Consider the following 20,122-nt stretch of genomic DNA (forward strand, 5'->3'; position numbering starts at 1 on the left):
TTTAAGCGGTTACTGAAATTGGTATAAAGCATATCGTTTTCTCGTCAGCCATGTAGATTGGTATAGCTTAACGATGTACTAGCTATATTAAACTGTTTTGTAAGTGCGTCCTAATGACCGTTCAGCATTCTCGTTGTCATACATCGTTATTCTGCCTGTCTTGGCAAAAAGATTTACCACAATTTATTTCGAAATATATCCTACTAAACTGGTAACGAATTGACAAACAAAATTGTTCGGGCTAGTACTAGTAAAAACCGTTAGGTGTCTCTACTTTTCTTGTAAAAAGTACACCTTTTGGCTCGGTTAACATAGCAGGCCTTGTTAGTATACAGTTAATGCGTTGTGTAAGGTCAACTTGTTCCCCGAAATAAGTTGCCCGAATAACGCGTTAATTTGTGTAAATTATTGTCTAAATGTTACAACTGCTGTGACGCTAACTGCTGGGTGATTGTTATCTGGTACTGTTTATACTCCGGGCATTTCAAGGAAGGGTGTGGTGCAGTAGTGGAATCCCCGTTTTTGTTTTCTTCGTTATCCATTATCGAACGAAAAGATATTGCTGTTCTATTCCATCCTTATCGACTCATAGACAGATCCGTCAAAACAATGGAAGATATGTAATGGGGGTTTGTTTATGTCGGCAGCTCTCATCCATTGAATTGACAAAAATGGCTGAAGCCCATAATCCAGTAGGCTGCAACTGTGCAACCAAACCTTCTTCATCTTCAGCAATTTGTGCTACTTGCCATCCATCACTAAACCAAGTTTCGGAAAATACTGAGACATCTCCAAGTCAAGGAGCTGTCCCACGTGAAAGTGTACCAAGAAGAACTTTTCGTAATCTTTCTCTAGGATGCAGGAAATCCTCTAAATCTAAAGAAAAAACTGAAAAATCTAGCAAATCCAAGCTTTCATGGACTCTCAGTTGGAGACTGAAGTCTCCAACATCTCTTAAAGTAGAAGCAACTGCACCACAGGAGCCCATGATTGATCTTGCAAGATTCAATCCATCTGATTATCCAGTTGAAGGTGTATAATTAGTCCATTGAAACATATACTTTTATCTGGATAGATGCTAAATTTCACCTTTCAATTAAAAATTCTAGATAAAGATGAAGTGGCCAGGATAGCAAGAGCAAGAGAAATAGCTGAAGGCATAGAAATGGAAATTGAATCTCTACCATCTTGCTACCGTCTACAGAGTGATGATACTGAAGAGAATGCTGTAGCAAAACCTCAAGCTGAAATGCCACCAGCTGAGTCAACTGTTGTAGAACCCCAGTTGGAAAGCAGGGTCACAGTTGCTCCGCAGCCTAACCTGAGTGCTTCACTGATAGAAGGACTAACTGTATTGCTCCACAGATCCCTTGCGATTAGTATGGATTCTCAACGAGCATGGAATGTTTTGACGCACGGAGATTTACACTTCCTTGTTCAACACTTTCATTGGCATCAGCATCAACATGGACCTCAAGTAATTACTTAGTTCTTTTGATGTAAGGATTCAGCTTCTTACACTTATTTTTATTAAAGGGTATGTTTACACTAACCCCGAGAAATGGAGATACTGCATCTTCAAACATCACTACCGTTGAACTAGAAGTTGATGCACAAGGCACCGAATTTCTGCGCCAAGCTCATACCCAAGTGGATTATTTGCATTGTTTAGTCCCTGATTTATTAGATATTACCAAGTGCTCTTTTTACTGGGGAAAAATGGATCGTTACGAAGCTGAGCGGTTACTTGAAAACCGACCAGACGGAACTTTCTTGTTGCGAGATTCCGCACAAGAAGAATATCTTTTCAGTGTCAGTTTTCGACGGTACAATCGATCGCTTCACGCGCGAATAGAACAGTGGAATCACAGATTTAGTTTCGATTCCCATGACCCGGGAGTTTACAGCTCACCCACTATCCTGGGACTTATTGATCATTATAAAAATCCCGAATTGTGCATGTTTTTCGAACCGACACTGACCTTACCTCTTCACCGGAACTCCCCGTTCACGCTGCAACATCTCAGTCGAGCAGTAATCTGCAGCAATATCACGTATGATGGAGTTAATGCACTAAATCTACCCAGAGCGCTTAAACTTTATTTGAAAGAATATCATTACAAGCAAAGGATCAGAGTTCGTCGTCTTGATGGGTAAAGCAAAAATTCAGTAATTCTCGCTCTTATCATCTAAGGTTCATGGCGATTTACTACATTGTCTTCCTTTTATTTTGGGCATCGTATTTCTGTTTTGTTTAAAACGCGGTTCTTGTTAAGATCGAAATTGATTTTAACCTATTACATGACTATCAGTATCTTTACGTATTGAAATGTATTAGATTTTTTTGTGTTTGATGAATCACTTTATATTTTGTGCAACATATTTACGCTAAAAGAACGTATTGGTGACTGTATGCATTTTGTACATAGGGATTGTTAAATGACTGTACAGACAAAAATTGATCTTTCTGGTTTAGACGGTTTCGTATTTTATATTGCTTACATGTACTTAATCTTACTTTCTACATATTAATACAAAGCGGAAATTCCTTGAACAGTTACGTGGAACTAAATGTTTGGGAATCATTTCCCTGCTAGATTGGGCAAACTTCTGGTTGCCTTACGTCGCCCCATGGGAAGAAGAAACAAAAAAGTTAATTCGTTTTCAAATCGCTTTGACGTCGAAGGTGGATGGAACCATAGCGTGCTAATGTCAAAATGTTTTAGTTTTATGCTTTCAGACTATTGTTTCAACGTATGGTGAGAATAGTCATAGAAAATAAATAGCCAAAAAGATAAAGGAGAATAGCATAGCAATACACCTATAGAGAAGCCCACTACGTAACCTCTGAGCATACAACAATAGATTTGAGACACCTTACAACTGTAAATATCAATTTCGTAATTCATTTTTGTACCCGTATGGGAATACGCAGTAGCGGGAATAGAAAATACGTTTATTTTGACTTATGGAAGAAGATTCATTTTAAACTGTTTTCGCTTGGCGCAAAGATTTTCCAGCACCTGAGAAAGCTTCGAAGGTAGAAGTTTCAGCAGATTCCTTTTTTTTGTCATCATCTTTCTTTGGGGCTCGAATAAACTTGAGGCTACCGAATTGGTAATCATAGTCAGGTACGCCTCGTTTATAACTAGCTTTAATAAGAGGGGGCTCATCTTCTTTGACTTTTCTTACTTTCCCGTCCAACCTGATAAAAAATTTGGAAAGTATTGAGCAATAGAGCGACGATTTCAACTTCGAAAAGTTGTTCAATAGGAATCTAAACTTCGTATTAGCGGGAAAATGTCAATACTCTATCGAAACGTGATTTTGAAATTCCGACCTCTGCGACTCGAACTATCAATAAACTTTAGAGAAAATTTTACCTGATTCCTTGTCCAGCAAAGGCTACAAATCCTTGATCTTCGGGCTCGTAAGTTATTGGCTCAATGGTATCCATGTGTTCTTCCTGATTTTCTTTCACAATTTTCTTAGGTTCAGAGTATCCCACAGGCGGAGCGAACTCTACATTCATATCACATTCGATAATTGAAACAGCATTTCCTGGTTTCGTCTCGAGGACCCGTAGCTCATAAACTTTTTCATTGTAAGTGATAGCAACAACATCCCTGGTGTGTACAGTAAATTAAACTGGAGTAAGATGAAAAATAGATCATGACTTTTTTTCCATATTTACCCAGTAGTAAGACATGCAAAGTTTCTCAGTGCATTTTCCAACACAGCTTTAGGATTGCTTATATCCAGAAAATCCTCAGACTGAGGTTGAAACTTTGAGAATGTAGCAACAGGCAATGATGCACTTTCTATATTAAGTAAATCACCTTCATCCAAGAAAAGATTTTGCATCATCTAATATATAAATACAATAGATTTGTGGGAATTTTATGAACATTTAAGATGAACTTACCCAGTAAGGTAGGTATATTTTACCTTCGTCTGCAACAAATTCTAATACTCCACAATGAGTAATACGTCCCTCTCTAGGGTTTGTCAACTTAAACAACATTGGGTACACAATATTGAGCCTTGTCAACTGATCAAGGGCAGAGGGTGGCATTATGACTAGATAAAAAATAAAGAATAAACCAGAAGATAATCAGGCAGATAAAAGAATATCTATTTACTTTTTCCTCCTTTTTCAACATCTAGACGCTCCTGACCAGGCAACATGGAGACTGAATAACACCTAAACAAACCATTCTAAGTTCATTTTTGCATCACTTCAAATATTTTGTATAAGATTTACCTGTATTGTGTATTAAATGGCCGAGGCATTTCCAGAAAACCAAACCCGAACTGGATGTAAATAGGAAATAGCAATCAGCCACTTAATGATTGATATGAATATCATAACATAAAAACATTTTATGTGATTTTATTTTTATATACTATTCTATTCTTATCTACCATAGAGAGTTTCGAAATGAAGAATCTCACCAGTTACGAAAAATGACACTTTAAAAAAATTTTGAGTTCATGCTTACCATTTTGTATTCTTTAATAGTAAACTATTACAATATTATCCTCCCGTTCTTCACAAATTTTGTCAACAAAGAACTGCCTGAAAACATTAGCCTGTTTACCTAGGGACCGGCTATATCGTGTGCTTGGAATATGGAATGATCAAGAGCAGAAGATATCACATGGAAATCACTGTGGAAACTCTGAGCAAAGGTCCTCCTCTTCCTCTTTTCCAACGAGCATCCATTTCTAATGGACTTGGGGGAGAGATGGGCGCACCTCGAGAGTATTCGGTGGAAACTGTTCCCTCAAAATATTTTACAGGAAATCGATGTATGCCTATCTATATAAATGTATACTTTGTATTTGAGGTAGTGATTGTTGTTGGTATGATTTGAGGTGAGTTTGACTGATAAGAAAATAAGAAATTTGCAAAAAAAAAATCAATATTTTATTAGACACAGAAGAACATTTCCATCGTTCATTAGAAACGCTTACCAGTTTTCTTCCATGATTTACGCAATGGTGGAATCCACAGTCTATGGTCAACAGACTTCTTTCATGTCCACTCTCATGATGTAACAATACGGGACTCGAGGAGATTTCAGCCCTTATCACGGTGTATTACAATATTTTATAACAAAGAACTGTGTGACAATTAGAGGAAGGATATGTATACAAAATCTACGATTTTTGTAACGAAATTGAAATTTATCGCTCCACATAGCATGCCCTCATTACCACTACCAATTTGCAGTATCAGAATTTGTCAAACCACCTCAGTTTGCTGTTTAAAATTTTTTTGTCGAAATTATTCGTGAACACAATACTAACCACAGATTCGTTCGGAAATTCTAATATGAAATAATTTTCATTTTTATTTGTGATATTATTAGCAGAACTTCACACATTAACCCATTCGCACCCACTAACAATCGAAAATGATAACCTCCAGAGAGCGACAAAAACCAAGGACTCAAAATACACTTACCACTCATCCCGCAAGAAGGCGGAACAATGTTGTAGCATGGTCACAAGATTTCAATCAACTTAGTACAGCACAGCCTTAGAGAGGAACCCTAGTTAGCAAAGGCAAACAACTCCCTTTGGCAAAGAGTCCCTCTTCTAACTATCGCTCAGATCAGAAGATTACGTATATACAAAGAGTTCTCAGCCAGATGGAGGGGATGAGCAGACGGGGGGAAATGCCAAATCAAAAGTGCAGTAAGATACACGAACAGAAAACGAAAAAAAGAAGTAAATATAAGGTGGGAGTCAAGACAGAAATGGGTAAGCTAAACAAGAGTCATATGATCAACTCCGTGAGCGTCTTTTGTTCCTAGAATTGGTCACGGTTCCCACTGTTCGTAAAAACCGCTAGTGAACAGCGGCAACAACCGTGAAAACTCTTTCTCTCCTCGACTCCCATTTTTTAGCGTAGAAGTTAAACGCGAAAATGGCAAAAGTTAAGGGAAAACTCGCAGAATAAAGAAGTCATGCGAGATAGGAATAAGTATCCTTCTGTCCCTCGGTTCTCTCCAAATATTCCTTTTCGATCAGGATGTCAATACATTTCTATAAAAAATAAAATTTATACATACGTCTAGGTATAAGATTATGCCTCTAGGTAAATCAAAATACCTTTATTATGTGCACCCTCGGCTTGAAACGGGACGAAAGCTGGTTAAGGACTTCGGCCAGTAATTGTTGATGTTTGAGTACTTTGCGCATTTTCATGATGCGTACGATTGCCGCTTGAATTAGTAGCTTCCTATCCTCTTCTAAATGCCGTTGCGTGGCTTCTTGCTCTTGTTTTAATTCAGCCTTCATCGGAATGTTGATGTTGACTCGTAACTTTTTGCTGAAATTGAGTAATTTTATAAAATGTTATAAACTTGGCAGCAAAAGGTTGCAGAGAAGAATAAAACTGATAGGATACGGGCGCGTGGCTACGAACTAAACTTATATGATAAATCATTGCTTACTTTTTGTATCCAACAAAAAGCGACAGCTGAGATGACTGCTGCAATTCGTTTTCGTCATCGTCCGACGACAACAGTTTAGATTTCAGCAGAATTTGTGCTACCTGAAGAAAACAACGAAAAAATTATTAAATTAAATAAATAAATACAATAAAAAGATGTTGGCAAATCAAAAATGCTTTTGCAATTAAGTGGCCGTAATAACCTGCAGCAATAAATCCATTTTGATTCCTGTTGCATCGCTTAGCTGTGTGGCTGTCCAAGTGGTAGAGACGTTGTATTGTAAAAGTACAGCCATCTGTAAAGTTGAAGCCTACAGAACAATAGAATACAAAATTGTATAAAAACAGACGAATACGATAAGAAATTATAGTCCAATTTAGTGAAACCTGAAGAGTGTATCTATTTTTGAAGCAGTTGGTGACTAATTCACCCTTAGACATTTGATAGAGCCAGTGTAACTTGCGCCCACTGTGCTGACTGCTATAAAAGGTAGTAAAACGTTGAACAGAGCGCTCTAGCTCGGATGGAAGGGAGAAGTTGACTGATTGCTGGAAAGGCCAAGATCCAGATGACAAAACCTGTTGTGGAAGTTAAGAAATAGTATATCATTCGTTGCTAACTATGGACTTCTTTTAGCCTTCTAACCTGAATACTGAAGTCGATGTCAAGCGGCTCGGCAGAATTGGTTAGATGGCGCTTAAATTGTTCGTTGAGATCTTTACTGACTCCGATATCTTGAAACATGCGCTGAAGCTTAGAAGTATATTCGAAACCACAGGCTTGTTTTAATTTGGAGATCATTGATGCTTCGGCATCGTCCGAAGCCGACATATGTTGCACCAAACGCTTTGCCAGCATTTTGCTGTAGAACCTTTGAAATACGTCTTTGTCTTCAATATACTTGAAAACGACCATCTATGTACAATACGTTCGATTAATTAATTGAGACGCGTAAAGAAAAAAACATTAACAGATAAAACTAACCACTTGATTTAACGTATCCTCTAACTCGGCCTCTTCAGGATTTTTGGCGCTCTTTTTCAGTAAAAGATCACAGTATTTGGCCAGCAATTCTGGCGATTTCGACGACGAATTTGCAGCCTTCGTCACTGCGTTGCTATTAATGAACTTCCCGCAAGCTTTGTCCAAAGCAGCCACAAATCCGGCATCGTTATGAAACGCTGACATCACAAGCGCGTTGTATTTACGATGCACGTCCAAAATGGTAGTAACGTAAACCTTTGCGACCGTCCGTAAACGTTATTTGGGTATTGCTTCTTTGTATATCAGCAGGTCGACATACCTTAGGATCATTGTGTGCTGCTTCTCCTTCGCGTTCGATGGCCGACAAGCCCTGCTGAGTTATGTGATCTTCGAGCAATGTTCGCAATTCTGTTAGCCCTTCTGATATGCGCGACACCAATTGGTACATCCTTCCGAGGTCATCGTGTTTATCGTCGGCAAGAAGGTGTTGAAATTCCGCCTGAACAATGGGTTATAAATAAGAAAAGGGTCTCCAACAATCTGACGAAAAGGGTATACCTGAAAGATCTCTAAATGTTTTTCAATAAGGACTTTTTCACAAGTTTTGCTTAGCTTGTCAAGGGTGGCTTCATGTAAATAAGTTTGAACTCGTTTTTGTTCTTCAGCAAGTCGTTGCTCGGCTCGCTTCATGTACTCGGTCACTGGGTTGTGGCGTAGAAATTCGGCACTCTCTCTGGTATAGAAGCGCTCTGTATCTTCTAAAAAAGAATTCTCAAACGATTCTTTATACACCGACAAATTCTGTCCCTTTGCAGTCTGATCTTCTTCGTTCAACCCTAAAGAAAAAATATATATATATTTTACGGATTCGAATTTTCTTTCTCCATCCATGTAAGCAAAGTACCAAGTTCAACGTAGCAGTTCATGACACCGCTAACTAATCGTGTATTAATAGGATCACCGTTTCGCTCTTTTTCAATGAGTTTCAGCACGGCATTCGTTACCTATAGTTTAAAGAGATTGAATCAAATTGCCGGAATAAAAAGGTAATTCATCTAGTATTGTAGTACCTGTTTGTGAAGATGGCGGAACAAATTCTCTCTCCATGTCACAAGGGCTAACTGATAAATTTCATAAATGCCTTTCTGACCTTCTTCACATTCCCGTTTCACCCAATGTCTATGGAAATAATCCACAATTAGTCATTTTCCCATCTTAATATCGGATCAAACCTCGTTACCGGTTTAAATAGGCACAGACTCCATTCAAAACCTTTGAGCTGAACTGGTATTCTTCCCACTGCTGTGTATAAAACTTTAGAACAGGCTCATCCATATAGTCGACTCCATTCTATCAAAACAGAAAAATATTTTGCAGAAGGCCCTAGGGCCAGTGCAAGGTGTACATTTGTGTTGGATTTATACCTTAAGAACACTGACTAAATGAGCCTTTAGGTATTCCTTTAATCTTTTATACAGTTCATGTCCTACAAACTGGGCCCCACCAGCAGCCTGGCTCTTCTTGGCTTTACTAGTGGCAGCAGAAGGGATTGAAACAGAGTTACCCCTTCCTCCTTGATTATTTACGTTGGTGCAATAATCATACACATGCCTGAGAAAGATTAATACATATTTTTTTTAACATAAATAAAAAGGAAACAAAATATAAATAAATGGAAATTACGTGTATAGATCCATGTACTGTTTTTTAGACATAGCCTGTTTGTTGTAGACTTTTTCAATGCCTTGTAAAAGGTCTGACCAAATGTGTTCCAGATCTATGGGTGCTTTAGACCCATAGCTGCTTTGACCACGTTGACTGGACATCATTGCACCTAAGGAGAAGATGTATAGTATAAGATTACCATCAAATTGCTCATGTTTCAATTACAATGTCCTATTGAAGAAATGAAATGGCTAGTGTTGGAAGAAGCCTGTAGTATTGTTTACCTTTTACATTACTTGACTTGGTCATTTCTAATCAATTTAAGCAGAGAATACATGATAAATATCAAATATTACTAGTAAACCAGATCTTTTCCCAAACAAAATGCAGAAATAAACAATGGATAAAATTCAGAAAAAAGAAATTCGCATAGAAACTCATGGCAAAGCATCAGGCTTTCACCGTAAGACTTAAATATAAGACCTAGTCACCGGTAAATTCAATAACATAAACTGGTAGTGGTAGTATCAGCACTTGATATTGTTTACTGGAGGTAAATAGCTAAAACTTACGTGATTGAAATTTGTTAGCTGCAAGTTTTTCTACGCTGATTGCTCCAACTTGATGGTTTTTTTAGCTCCCTTAGTCAATTATTACTGAAAACTGAATGCCATGTTGCCAGACGGCGAATTCGACAAAGAAAAAAAAAAAGAAAAGGAAAGCAGTAGCAGTCGCCAGTCGCCCCTCGCATGTTTGGGCCTCTCTCCAAAATGTTGCATATTTTTCTTTTGTCTAAAATTTGCTTCGGATTCTTCGTCGTGGAACATGATTAAGAATATCTACAGAAAGCTTAGGGAGTCTCTTTCTGATGTAAAGACACATACAAACGTCCATGTTAAACTTAACCAGCAGTCCAACATCACAACTCGAGTACTACGTAAAAGAATGTAAAGATGTCCAACAAGGTTGGGTGAAACTGAAATGAAAGATGAAAAGGAAACCGAAGAACAAGTACGGGTCCATGAAAAGATAAAAGAAATCTCGTGTCATTTTATGAATGGTAAGTATAGTTTTTTTAAATTTTTTTCATCCCATGTGTAGCTAGCACATACTCTGCGAAGGGGAAGTGCGATTACGACTGGCTTAATCGTTATAGTAGATAATTTTGTGATGAAGCCAAAAATCTCCCCTATCGAAGTTAAACGTCTGAAATCTCATGCTGCACGTGCTATTATCTTAAAATTGTATTACGCAAGTACTATGATGATGAAATAAGACACATTCTTTTTTAACTTGAAAGGAAAAATGTCTGTTTCGCGCGTGGCAGACAAAACAGGACTGCATTTAAAGGGGGTAGTAAAATAATTATATTTAGGAATGTGATTAGACTATGCTTTACAATAAGTTTTTCGACTGTTCCAAGCACGAGATTTGCCTTAATAAGTTATCGATTAGTAGTGACTGTTTCCGAATACACTTTAGCATTATGGGAACTTTGTTGACGGGATGATCGTCAATTTTATGTTGCTTTAACAACATGAGGTCCGTCTTCGAATGCTCTAGCTTTTCGGCCAATTTCTCCTTGTCGGCTGTGACAAGAATCAACTGCTTAGCAATTCTTTCGATTTCCTATTAGAAATACAGTTAAAACTTTTATCTTCTATTATTTGAGAGGTTTCGCATTTGTTATCCATACCTTTTGTAAAGACTTTCGCGCCTGTTCTTCCGATTTCAACTTCTCCATCGCTAATGCCACTTCTTTCTTGTTAGCGTCATAGAGCAGCTGCTTCGAATGAAGGGCACTTTTCATCTTTTTTACATTCTCCTTAAGATAAATTAATTCCTGCCTTTGTAGTTCTCTCTCTTCTTCCTGCAGAGTGATTAAAATGTCGTTTTTAAAAGAAAGAGAAAAGACAATTCAACAAACTAACCGATTTCTTCTGTTGTAGTTTTGTTGATTCCAATTCATTTTGCAGATCGCGTAAACGCTGGTTTAAATCTACTATGATTTGATGCTTATTCACTGCAGGTTTGTCACGAGTGGTTGCACGCGTCAATGCGACTGTTGCGTCTGATGAAGTGTTCTTGTTGCTTTCTTTAAACTGATCCAGGACCTCAGTTTTGGATTTTTCTGCGTATTGGGACTACATCGTTGGAGACGGAAAATATGAAATTAACAGGTCTGTTGGAAGTTTTTCACTTCTCCAGCAAATAGCGATTATTTTCACCACTGGAATATGTTACGTGTTTTACATGAACGTCAAAAGAAATCAATTCTTTTTGTTTATCTTTGATAAAGAATAATTACTACTTCAACTAATATAACTATTGTATGAATAATTGGCGTGATTTACGTTTTCGGAGTTTTTGGAATTATTTAGTTTGTTCACCATGTCGAATACAGCAGTCGTTTGTTGTTCTATTTGGTGATCTATCAAAAAGCCAAAACATTATGCATACGAGTAAGAAAAATCTGCAGTTTACAATAATTATATTTTGTCGAGCGTACTAAGATCTTGATAATGTCGAATGCTTGCTTCGAAATCGAGGCAGTCTGCAAGTGGTTTGTTTCGTAATAAAGGCATTTTACGTTTTTTTGTCTTGTATCTGTAAAACGCGGTGACTAATTTGGGTGGATAAATGTAACGTAAATAGTATTAAAACTTGTAAAAAAGTGGAAAAAGTGCACTGAAAATTCATATAAGACGTTTGTAACAAGAAAACCTTAAATTCAGTCTAAACAACTCGTTGCCGCGGCAACCTCTTACTTTAGAAACCAGCTGATCGCTGTAGTATTAAAATACTAAACTAAATTTGTCCTAGTTTGTGTGAGGCGTTGAGTTGACGAGTTCTCTTCGTTCCTAAAGATTAGGGTGGACGTTTTAAAAAAATAAAACCCAACAGAATTCCATGTAACTCATTTGCAGTCGTCTTCAAATCTTAAAATTCATTCTAAGTGGAATGAGCACAAGTTCGTCCGTCGTACAACTCGGTGCCGTTTCGTCCATGTCAGGCCCACATTCAATCTTGGAGATTGGCGAAAGAAACGAACAAACACCTTCGTCTTCAGAAAATGATACAACAGTTCACCAAGATGGTCCATCTCATACAGAGAGTAACCATAAAGAAGCAGCTAGAAGTTTAACTCCTATGAATCAGCATGATCCATCTTCCGATCCAAACGACTGCATTCCTCAACATGATGATGAGCTCAGTTCCTCTGAGGATGTTGCTACAGGTTCTAGTAAAAAAGAAAAGAGACCACCCCCGCTTGAGGTATGTTAAGCTTTTATGTTGATATATACAAAATAATTTCACATGTTTGCAAACCATTGTGCTTGTGCAATACAGCAAAAGAAACCCAAAGTTTTGCAATAGTAGTACATCTTGTGTTGTGTAATAGATTCTTAAAGCCCTTTTTTAAGGTTAATTTATTGTTTTAAATGCTCCTAGATGGCTCAAGATCCTTCTCTTGCAACGGGAGAGGGCCCAAAAACTCCTTTATCTCCACGAGCTAGATCTGCTGGTACATTAAAAACAGATAGAGAAAAGAAACTTGGTCATCGGAGAGTAGGAGAGGGAGGTGAAGTGACATATAAAAAAGTGAGCAAGTTGTAGTATTTGGCTAGATGGCATATCTATTATATTCTACCAAATTGATATACAGATTCACACTTCTCAAATTATGGGTTCAATTCAACTGGGTATCAGTCATGCTGTTGGAGGACTGGCATCAAAACCTGAAAGAGACCTCTTGATGCAAGATTTCATGACTATTGAAACAACAAATTTTTATTCACAAGGATCACAGCTAACACCTGCACATCATTACTCAGATTTTCGTTTCAAATCATTTGCGCCTATCGCCTTCCGATATTTTCGAGATCTCTTCGGCATTCAGCCCGACGACTTCTTGGTGTGTTACACGAAAAGAATTATTTTTTTAACGATTTTCTTATTGTAGTAGCCGTACCATACTAATTAAGCTTATGTTTACAGTTATCGCTTTGCAACGAACCGCTAAGAGAATTGACTAATCCGGGAGCAAGCGGATCTATTTTCTACCTATCGGCAGACGACGAATTCATTATAAAAACTGTACAACACAAAGAGGGAGAATTTCTTATGAAGTTGCTCCTTGGTTATTATATGGTACGAAATACTTCAACCTTAGCACGTACATGTCTAACTAATCATTATTTTGATTTCCTTAGAACCTTAATCAGAATCCTCGAACGCTATTGCCTAAATTTTTCGGATTGTATTGTTACATATGCAACTCGAAGAACGTACGGATGGTGGTTATGAACAATTTGCTACCATCTTCGATAAAACTTCACGAGAAATACGATCTCAAGGGTTCTACATATAAAAGAAAAGTACGTTAGCTTAGTGTGTGGGGGGCATTTCATATGTTTAATTTATACAATTCTATTTTCCATTTATGAAAGGCTTCAAAATCAGAGCGGAGTAAAACAGTGCCCACTTTCAAGGACCTGGATTTCCTAGAACTTCATCCAGATGGAATCATGTTGGAAGCGGATACGTATAATGCTTTGATTAAGACGATTCAACGAGATTGTCGTGTTTTGGAAAGCTTTAAGATTATGGACTACAGCCTTTTAGTTGCAATTCACAATCTGGATTTGGCAGCTAAAGAAGAAGCCGAGCGTCGTAGGAATAATTCTATTGGCGATGAAGATAGTGGAGAAGAGAATGGAGCTGTGGCAGGAACATCGTCTGGGGCAACAGGAACTACTCAACCCCCACCTTTAGTTCGTAGCCGCTCCATCAACCGTCAGAAATTGGTGGCTCATTCCACTGCTTTAGAAAGTATCCAGGCGGAAAGTGAACCCATTGACGAGGAAGACGATGTTCCGTAAGCTAATTTTGAAAACATCTTCACACATGATATCTGTTTATATATGATCATATCTTTCTGATTACCCTTCAACAGACCCGGTGGCATCCCAGCTCGTAACGCTAAGGGCGAAAGACTTTTGGTCTTTCTAGGTATTATCGACATTTTACAGAGCTATCGGTTAAAGAAAAAACTTGAACACACACTCAAGGCCATGATTCATGATGGGGTATGTTTGTTTTCATTTGAATTTGCTCAAGTTTCTTTCTATTGAGTATTATCATCATTTTTTTTAATCGAGCCCTAATGTTGTTACACTATTCTGTTTAGGATACGGTGTCGGTCCATCGTCCTGGTTTTTATTCGCAGCGATTCCAAAACTTCATGGCTAAGCAGGTCTTCAGAAAGGTGCCATCACGTAAGTCAAAATTGCTATTTTTTTTTCACTATGGCATTTGAGCTTCGTTCAAAGATTTCTTATCATGAGTTTGGTTGTCGGGATCTTCTACCTATCTTTCACTCTGATGTACACGGTATTTAACCTCAAAGAAAAGCAGTGCTTCAAGCTGTTTTCTTTTTCTTTCTTTCATTTTTTGAGGAAAAGTTGGTACAACGTAAACAAACAGCTTTTCCTTTCATAGAAATATTTCTATACGACTTACCTCTGCCGTTCTCGATTTGTCCTTCTGTCTCTCTCTCTCTTTTCTTTTCCCCTGGATTCTATTCGAGTTCCCTTTGATGGGTTTTGGAAACTTAACTGTCGTTATCCTCCTCCTTGCCTAACTGTGTGGCATTTCCGTCTGCTCTTTATGTTTGTTGTTTTTTTCACGGCCTTTCTGACCTTTATGTCTTTCTTACTCTCTTTTCTCGTTTTCTGCCCTTCTAACTTATTGCTCGAAAAATACCGAATCAATTTACAAAAATCGGCTTGCAGTGGATTTGCCCGAGTTTAAAGGCAAACACCGTAAATTCCGCAACTTGGTATCCAGCTACTTAGGTAAATGCTCCGTTTAGAACAATTCCAGCGTTCTCAAGTTTTTTCATTCGTCTATTCCGCACTTCTTTTTATTTTCAAAATCTACTTTGACCAAACTTTTTAGTTCTCTTATGGCAGTTCAATGTTCTCGGATTCAGCACACGTTTTCCCCTTTGGCATGTTATATCGACTTAAACATGCATACGTTTTTATTTCTTCGGTTGATGGATTTCCAATGATTGATCTCATTTTTCGTTTTTTCTTTTCGTCGTACGTCTAGCACGACAATGTTTGGGTTTTTTTTTTTTTGGCAAACTTCGATGCGTTGGTTTCTTTATGGGTTTTTCTTTTCTTTACCGTCCTTGACTAGTGATTCATTTTATTTTGCGTCCTTTTTATTTTCTAGTCTCGGATGCTTGTCTATTGTATCCGAAACGAGGTCTTCATTTTGATTCCAGGCGCTGACTCTCAGTTTTCAGTCGAACACGATTTCATTATTCCTTCCGTAGCTTTGAGATTAAAAACTTCCTGCTTTAGTAGACAACTCTCATTTTTGATGTAGTTCACGTACTATGAATATTGCGTCGAAATGTTTCTGTTCGTAAACAACTTTGTTCTATTTATTTATTTTTTTTTTTCAGTTTATGTCCCTAGTTGGACTATGATTTCAGTTTATCTTAACTAGTTCCTCCATTCCTTATTTTTTTCTCTCTTTTATTTTCTAAGCTATTTCGTAGTAATTATTCATTAGCTCTGTTAGATTTGTCTTTATCGAAGGACTGAATGACTGAATTGTCCTCATTTTATTTTTATTTTTTATTTTTTTTTCGTGACTGCGAACGCAGCGCTGAAACATTCGCCTTCTAAGAAGAAGCTGACAGCTCGGACACGAGCAACCTCCGTTACGGATAGTGCTGCGCCAGCAAACTACGACCAGCTCGCCACAAGTCAAGAATCAGGTAACCTACATCGTCCTTGCCAATGAAAGCCTACAAAATTCTTAGCAAAATCGGCCTCTTATCTCAAACACGGCTATTGTACACATTTTACTGTCTACGTCAATCTGCCGGGGGATTTCACTTTATGCCAAGTGCCTTCCCTTCAAGCGCGTAGTGAAACAGAATAGGCGTCTTCACAGTGATAGGATTTTCTTAAAAAAAAAAAAAAAACGTAAGAGAAAAGTTGATGTTATTGTTGTTGTCTGCTTTCGAATCGCCCAGCGTCAGACGCCGGAGCGATCGGTGGTGTTTCGACTATGCCACATCCGACAGGAACGGGTTCAATGTCAGGACCAGCAACTGCAGTTACGTTTAGCAACACAGTGGTTGGAGGCGGTGGTACGAGCGCTACTGGAAACAGTGTCGGCGGTGGCATTGGCGGAAGCTCCGCTACTCCCGTCAATTTACCCGCTGTCCTAAAAGACCGTGTGCCAAGCAACTTGAGACCGGGTTCTGGGGCTGGTCCCAGGGGCCCTCCTCCACCCGTTCCGCCGCGCTCGCCTAAACGGGTTAATATTGCCGTGCCGTCGTCTCAAGGAGGGGCATCGGCAGGCTCGGCTAAAGGTGAAGCGAATAAAAGAATGATGGGTGAACTTTTCGTTCCAGTATATTTTCATCATCAGAGAAATTTGACTACTTGATGATCTTTTTTTTTTTTTTTGGTTTATTAGCTATTGTTTATCTTTTTTTTGGAAATTTTGTTGGCTGATCGTTTGTGAACTGAGCATGATGGCGTTGATTTGGAACGTTTTAATTACTGTTTTTCACTCATTGTCACCCTAGTCCTCGCATCGTTGACTAAAAGACGTAGATGATGTCGGTCTTTACAGTGCCCTGCGTTTTGAATTAATCGCCCATTCCCGGAGATTTTTTTTTGTAGTAAAGCTTGTTGTGCTATTCTCAGTTTGGTTTGGTTAGTTTGCGTTGATTTGTGTGTGTTTTTTTCAGAATTTTTAATGTATCCGCCCGATGCTGCTGCACGAAGTAGCTGCCGCTGCATGTAATCTGTTGGCATTGGAACTTTTGCGTCCGTGTTTCTTCAAAGCGTTTCATCACATTTCTTTCTCTTTTTTTAACAGTATCATTTCGACCAAGAGCCAGCAATGAAGATGGAGAATCCCGAAGCCTACCATCATCTTCATCTTCGTCATCGACACCTCCTCCTGCATTTGAGGATGTTCTGCGTTCGGGTTCATCGGATAGGCCCCGTGAACAGCCGATGGCCCAGACTAGCCGAGCTGGAAGTAAATCGGCTAACATCTCGACAAAGAGACAAACGGAGACAACCGTAAGCAGGAACTGGACGTCGCAAGCTGAAGCTATCAGGTAGGGCTTCTATATTTTCTTTTAGGTATAAATAATTGCCATAATTAAGGGTTAGAAAGCGATCAGTTAACACGAAAGGGCTTCTGTGGTTAGGAATCCGCAATTCGGGAAGCAGATCGAAACATCAGTGGTCAGTCATACCGAAGAATTGGTTTGCATGACAAGTCATCATATCTTCAGGTTAGAAAATTATTACTCAGTTCCCGTTGTTCTCTCGACACTGAGAAACGCGCTAACTGCAACGATGGAAGTGTTTTTACAGCTTGCATATTAACACCATCAATCGATTAGACCCTAAGGACTCCTTGGATCGGTATTAGCTTTCAGGGTTTGGACAAATGCATGCACTGGGGAAAATTGATTTTTACTAACAGCCACTTTAGAGTGAAGCCTCGGTGAGCAAAACAAAGGGCTTCATAGACGTTTGCGTGTTGTTTCTTAAATCTAATTTCTGTGTCGGACAATTCTTACTCACCTTTACGGGTCATTGATTGCAAAACAGCATGTCCGAAGTCCAGCTGGAGGTACGATCGAACAGCAAAGCGTCATCACTAGGGAGTGGGGAAATCTTAAGAATGGCGAGCGGTGTTCTTTCCGGAGGCCATACACCGACCCCGACATGGACGGAAGGAACGCCTTCCTTCACTGAATCATCATCTTCCGGTGAATTAGGTATTGCGTCCATTACATTCATATAGGAATTACGTTATGTTTTCTGTTTCACCAGGATTTTCAGGATCGCCGAAAATGAACCAAACTTCGGCCAACTCGTCCCGCGTTCATGCCAAGGTTGTCAACGAAGGAAGTATGTCTCCGAGTTTTCATCAGGATTCTGAAATGGTGAGTTCCGTTCGCATTCCGTGAACAATTTTGCTGTCCTGGAAAAAGGCGGACGACAGCACAACGAGCAAAAAACCAACGAACTTTTCGAGACTGTGCTGGTTCCTATTAAGCGAATCTTCTTTCCGAATTTCCTATACGTCTTCCGTATTGCCCAACATTTTCTTTAAAGTGTAGAGGAACACAAACATTTGTCTGACCTTTTTTTTTTTTCTCATACTGCCTGGACAACTTCTTATTATATTATCGGCTTGATACCATAACTTGTTCCTCCGGTTTTGGTAAAAAAACGTTTGCTGACCAGTGACAATAGCCGGACGCGGAAGGAAGTTTTCCTACACGCTAGTAGTTGCAGACGGGATTGAAAAATCCTTTTTGTTTTCACCGCGCGATATTACCGGGAAGAAATCTATCGAAATTTAGGTGCCCCCCAAAAAATCCCAGTCTGTTTTCTCTTCGTCTAGATTACAAAGAAGCTAATCGTTGATATCGGACTTGTACATTGAACCGTTTACAGACTCACCTGTAAGAGAGCTGAGATTAGCTGGGAGCTTTGCGGTGAACATCTTGGATTGCTGGAGAAAAACTGAAGAATTGGAGAAGAAGATAGAAATGGAGAAGCAAAATGTTTTGATGGACGATGGTTTCGTGAATGTTTGCCTTCTATTTGCTTAGTCTCTTTGCGTACTATTTTTGCTGTCGCTGTTATCACTACATCCTACTCTTCGGTGGGTTATTTCCTTCCTCGTCTCGTGTGTCTCTTCTATGTTTTTATGTAACAAAAAAAAAAGAAAAGAAAAAGAAAGAAAGTGAGGTCCATTCGATGCTGTTCTTGTGTGGAAATTCAACGTGAACACTGCCCCTGTCGTTTGATCAGTGGTTTGTATATCCAGAGTTGATATTTCCACCTATAAAAGATAGTTGTGATTCTCTCGCTGGTTTTGGTTCCTTATTTTTTGGCTGTTTATTCTTTTCATTTTTTTTTTTCTTTTGCTCGTAATGACTATGGTCGATGTTCTGAATGGTTATGCCCACACACATGGTTTCTATTTTGGAAACCTAAAGAAAATCGTCTTATTACTATTGTTTTCTAGTTAATATTTGTGGATGTTTTCATTCGTTATCATTCGGTGGATGGTTTGCCTGTGGGCTTATTATGATTCCGTATTGGGGTCGTGTATTCTTTCTCCTTTTCCTGTGGCCAATCTTTATTACTCCCCCCATTTTCGTGTGTTGCTCTGTCAAATGTTTTGGTTCTTTTTTGGCAGGTGGCTACGTCTGCCCATTGCCCTCCTTTGCTCGTCTTTCCTTCTGCGTGTGGTGTTTGTGGGAATATGCATTCATTAAATCCTGTTTTTTTACGAAGCAATAACCGCCAGAGAGTGCTGGATCTGTTTTTTTGTACATTGATACACCTCATCTAGTTCTCTATATCCTAATTCCCTTTATCTGTACAAGTAATGCTTCGTTTTTTTCCTTTTCGTTTGTCTAAAATCTCAGCGTGTCGGCCATGACGGTGCGTACTGTGTAGCTCTACTTTCTCTGCCTATTCCTCTTTGTCATGTGTCTCTTACCGTTAAACAAAAGATTATCACAATTATCTCTTTGCTGTGTTAGAAAAAAAAATTACCTTCCATCCTGTTCATAACGTTTCTTTTTTTCCTGCAGTATTTTATACCTATTCTGTATGTGTTATAAATATTCTTTTTTTTTTCTCCTACTATTTTCTGTCTCCTCTGAATGACTATATCTCCCGAACCTATGTAACAGCGCTGGCAATGTTTCGTGGTTTCTTCATTGTGTGCTTAACTGGAGACTATATCATTGAATGTTTTATTCGTACTTTCCCTTCTGTTGTTCTACATACATATTAACTGTCAAACTGTGAGTAGAAAGAAGTGGATTCAAGTTGAAGGAAACATTACAATAAAACCGGAAGAAGAAGTACAGCTTGTACGCTTGAATTCCTGTTGTTCAAATGGAAAACGTTAGGTTTCCTAATGCTGAA

At 38.6% G+C, this 20,122-nt stretch overlaps 5 protein-coding genes across 11 annotated transcripts; 2 read left to right on the plus strand and 3 right to left on the minus strand.

The window, feature by feature from the left end:
• The first annotated feature begins 303 nt into the window (after positions 1-303).
• Positions 304-2,554, plus strand: LOC130694649 (uncharacterized). Its single transcript, XM_057517734.2, has 3 exons — positions 304-1,032; positions 1,110-1,477; positions 1,537-2,554. The coding sequence occupies exons 1-3, from the start codon at positions 624-626 to the stop codon at positions 2,155-2,157; spliced, it is 1,398 nt and encodes a 465-aa protein (XP_057373717.1). The 5' UTR covers positions 304-623; the 3' UTR covers positions 2,158-2,554.
• A 387-nt stretch (positions 2,555-2,941) lies between these two features.
• Positions 2,942-4,609, minus strand: LOC130694666 (ubiquitin recognition factor in ER-associated degradation protein 1-like). Its single transcript, XM_057517760.1, has 7 exons — positions 4,503-4,609; positions 4,265-4,314; positions 4,143-4,204; positions 3,926-4,080; positions 3,695-3,867; positions 3,384-3,626; positions 2,942-3,205 (listed from the first exon to the last, which is right to left on the minus strand). The coding sequence occupies exons 1-7, from the start codon at positions 4,503-4,505 to the stop codon at positions 2,986-2,988; spliced, it is 906 nt and encodes a 301-aa protein (XP_057373743.1). The 5' UTR covers positions 4,506-4,609; the 3' UTR covers positions 2,942-2,985.
• A 714-nt stretch (positions 4,610-5,323) lies between these two features.
• LOC130694635 (cullin-1-like) lies at positions 5,324-9,804 on the minus strand. The gene is made up of 15 exons (XM_057517712.2): positions 9,686-9,804; positions 9,132-9,282; positions 8,873-9,059; positions 8,689-8,798; positions 8,519-8,627; positions 8,353-8,452; positions 8,007-8,284; positions 7,768-7,947; positions 7,449-7,703; positions 7,110-7,379; positions 6,851-7,042; positions 6,667-6,774; positions 6,465-6,565; positions 6,121-6,340; positions 5,324-6,054 (listed from the first exon to the last, which is right to left on the minus strand). The coding sequence occupies exons 2-15, from the start codon at positions 9,275-9,277 to the stop codon at positions 5,974-5,976; spliced, it is 2,337 nt and encodes a 778-aa protein (XP_057373695.1). The 5' UTR covers positions 9,278-9,282; positions 9,686-9,804; the 3' UTR covers positions 5,324-5,973.
• Positions 9,805-10,342: 538 nt separating this feature from the next.
• Positions 10,343-11,755, minus strand: LOC130694671 (polyamine-modulated factor 1-binding protein 1-like). The gene is made up of 5 exons (XM_057517764.2): positions 11,623-11,755; positions 11,468-11,544; positions 11,045-11,257; positions 10,810-10,983; positions 10,343-10,742 (listed from the first exon to the last, which is right to left on the minus strand). Exons 1-5 carry the CDS (start codon positions 11,696-11,698, stop codon positions 10,509-10,511), a joined length of 774 nt encoding a protein of 257 aa, XP_057373747.1. The 5' UTR covers positions 11,699-11,755; the 3' UTR covers positions 10,343-10,508.
• A 183-nt stretch (positions 11,756-11,938) lies between these two features.
• LOC130694632 (phosphatidylinositol 4-phosphate 5-kinase type-1 alpha-like) lies at positions 11,939-20,055 on the plus strand. 7 transcript variants are annotated; one of them, XM_059494941.1, is made up of 15 exons: positions 11,939-12,389; positions 12,567-12,716; positions 12,781-13,029; positions 13,113-13,265; positions 13,328-13,492; positions 13,565-13,992; positions 14,071-14,203; positions 14,305-14,392; positions 14,909-14,971; positions 15,796-15,909; positions 16,171-16,512; positions 17,028-17,274; positions 17,368-17,454; positions 17,777-17,937; positions 18,002-20,055. In XM_059494941.1, exons 1-15 carry the CDS (start codon positions 12,075-12,077, stop codon positions 18,136-18,138), a joined length of 2,832 nt encoding a protein of 943 aa, XP_059350924.1. In that variant the 5' UTR covers positions 11,939-12,074; the 3' UTR covers positions 18,139-20,055. The 7 variants fall into 7 exon arrangements, with proteins under 7 accessions (XP_059350924.1, XP_057373687.1, XP_059350926.1 ...); XM_057517704.2 differs by having other exon boundaries at positions 11,941-12,389; positions 17,777-17,946; XM_059494943.1 differs by lacking the exon at positions 17,368-17,454 and having other exon boundaries at positions 11,942-12,389; positions 17,777-17,946.
• The last annotated feature ends 67 nt before the right edge of the window (positions 20,056-20,122 follow it).

The sequence above is a fragment of the Daphnia carinata genome, chromosome 4 (genome assembly GCF_022539665.2).
Source record: "Daphnia carinata strain CSIRO-1 chromosome 4, CSIRO_AGI_Dcar_HiC_V3, whole genome shotgun sequence".
NCBI classification, from domain to species: Eukaryota; Metazoa; Arthropoda; class Branchiopoda; order Diplostraca; family Daphniidae; genus Daphnia; species Daphnia carinata.

Excerpts from the sequence above, each read along its gene's own strand:
- LOC130694632 (XM_057517704.2), top strand. The coding sequence starts at position 12,075 with ATGAGCACAAGTTCGTCCGTCGTACAACTCGGTGCCGTTTCGTCCATG. Across the intron at positions 12,390-12,566 it reads AGAGACCACCCCCGCTTGAG|ATGGCTCAAGATCCTTCTCT; the intron begins GTATGTTAAGCT and ends AAATGCTCCTAG. Across the intron at positions 14,393-14,908 it reads CTTCAGAAAGGTGCCATCAC|TGGATTTGCCCGAGTTTAAA; the intron begins GTAAGTCAAAAT and ends ATCGGCTTGCAG.
- LOC130694671 (XM_057517764.2), bottom strand. The coding sequence starts at position 11,698 with ATGCCTTTATTACGAAACAAACCACTTGCAGACTGCCTCGATTTCGAA. Across the intron at positions 11,545-11,622 it reads TCGACATTATCAAGATCTTA|ATCACCAAATAGAACAACAA; the intron begins GTACGCTCGACA and ends GCTTTTTGATAG. Across the intron at positions 10,743-10,809 it reads CGCGAAAGTCTTTACAAAAG|GAAATCGAAAGAATTGCTAA; the intron begins GTATGGATAACA and ends TATTTCTAATAG.
- LOC130694666 (XM_057517760.1), bottom strand. Across the intron at positions 4,205-4,264 it reads CCATTTAATACACAATACAG|GTGTTATTCAGTCTCCATGT; the intron begins GTAAATCTTATA and ends TGGTTTGTTTAG. Across the intron at positions 3,868-3,925 it reads AAATATACCTACCTTACTGG|ATGATGCAAAATCTTTTCTT; the intron begins GTAAGTTCATCT and ends TTTATATATTAG.
- LOC130694649 (XM_057517734.2), top strand. The coding sequence starts at position 624 with ATGGGGGTTTGTTTATGTCGGCAGCTCTCATCCATTGAATTGACAAAA. Across the intron at positions 1,033-1,109 it reads ATCTGATTATCCAGTTGAAG|ATAAAGATGAAGTGGCCAGG; the intron begins GTGTATAATTAG and ends TAAAAATTCTAG. Across the intron at positions 1,478-1,536 it reads AGCATCAACATGGACCTCAA|GGTATGTTTACACTAACCCC; the intron begins GTAATTACTTAG and ends TTTTTATTAAAG.
- LOC130694635 (XM_057517712.2), bottom strand. The coding sequence starts at position 9,277 with ATGATGTCCAGTCAACGTGGTCAAAGCAGCTATGGGTCTAAAGCACCC. Across the intron at positions 9,060-9,131 it reads CAGTACATGGATCTATACAC|GCATGTGTATGATTATTGCA; the intron begins GTAATTTCCATT and ends AATCTTTCTCAG. Across the intron at positions 8,285-8,352 it reads GAACTGCTACGTTGAACTTG|GGTTGAACGAAGAAGATCAG; the intron begins GTACTTTGCTTA and ends TTTTTTCTTTAG.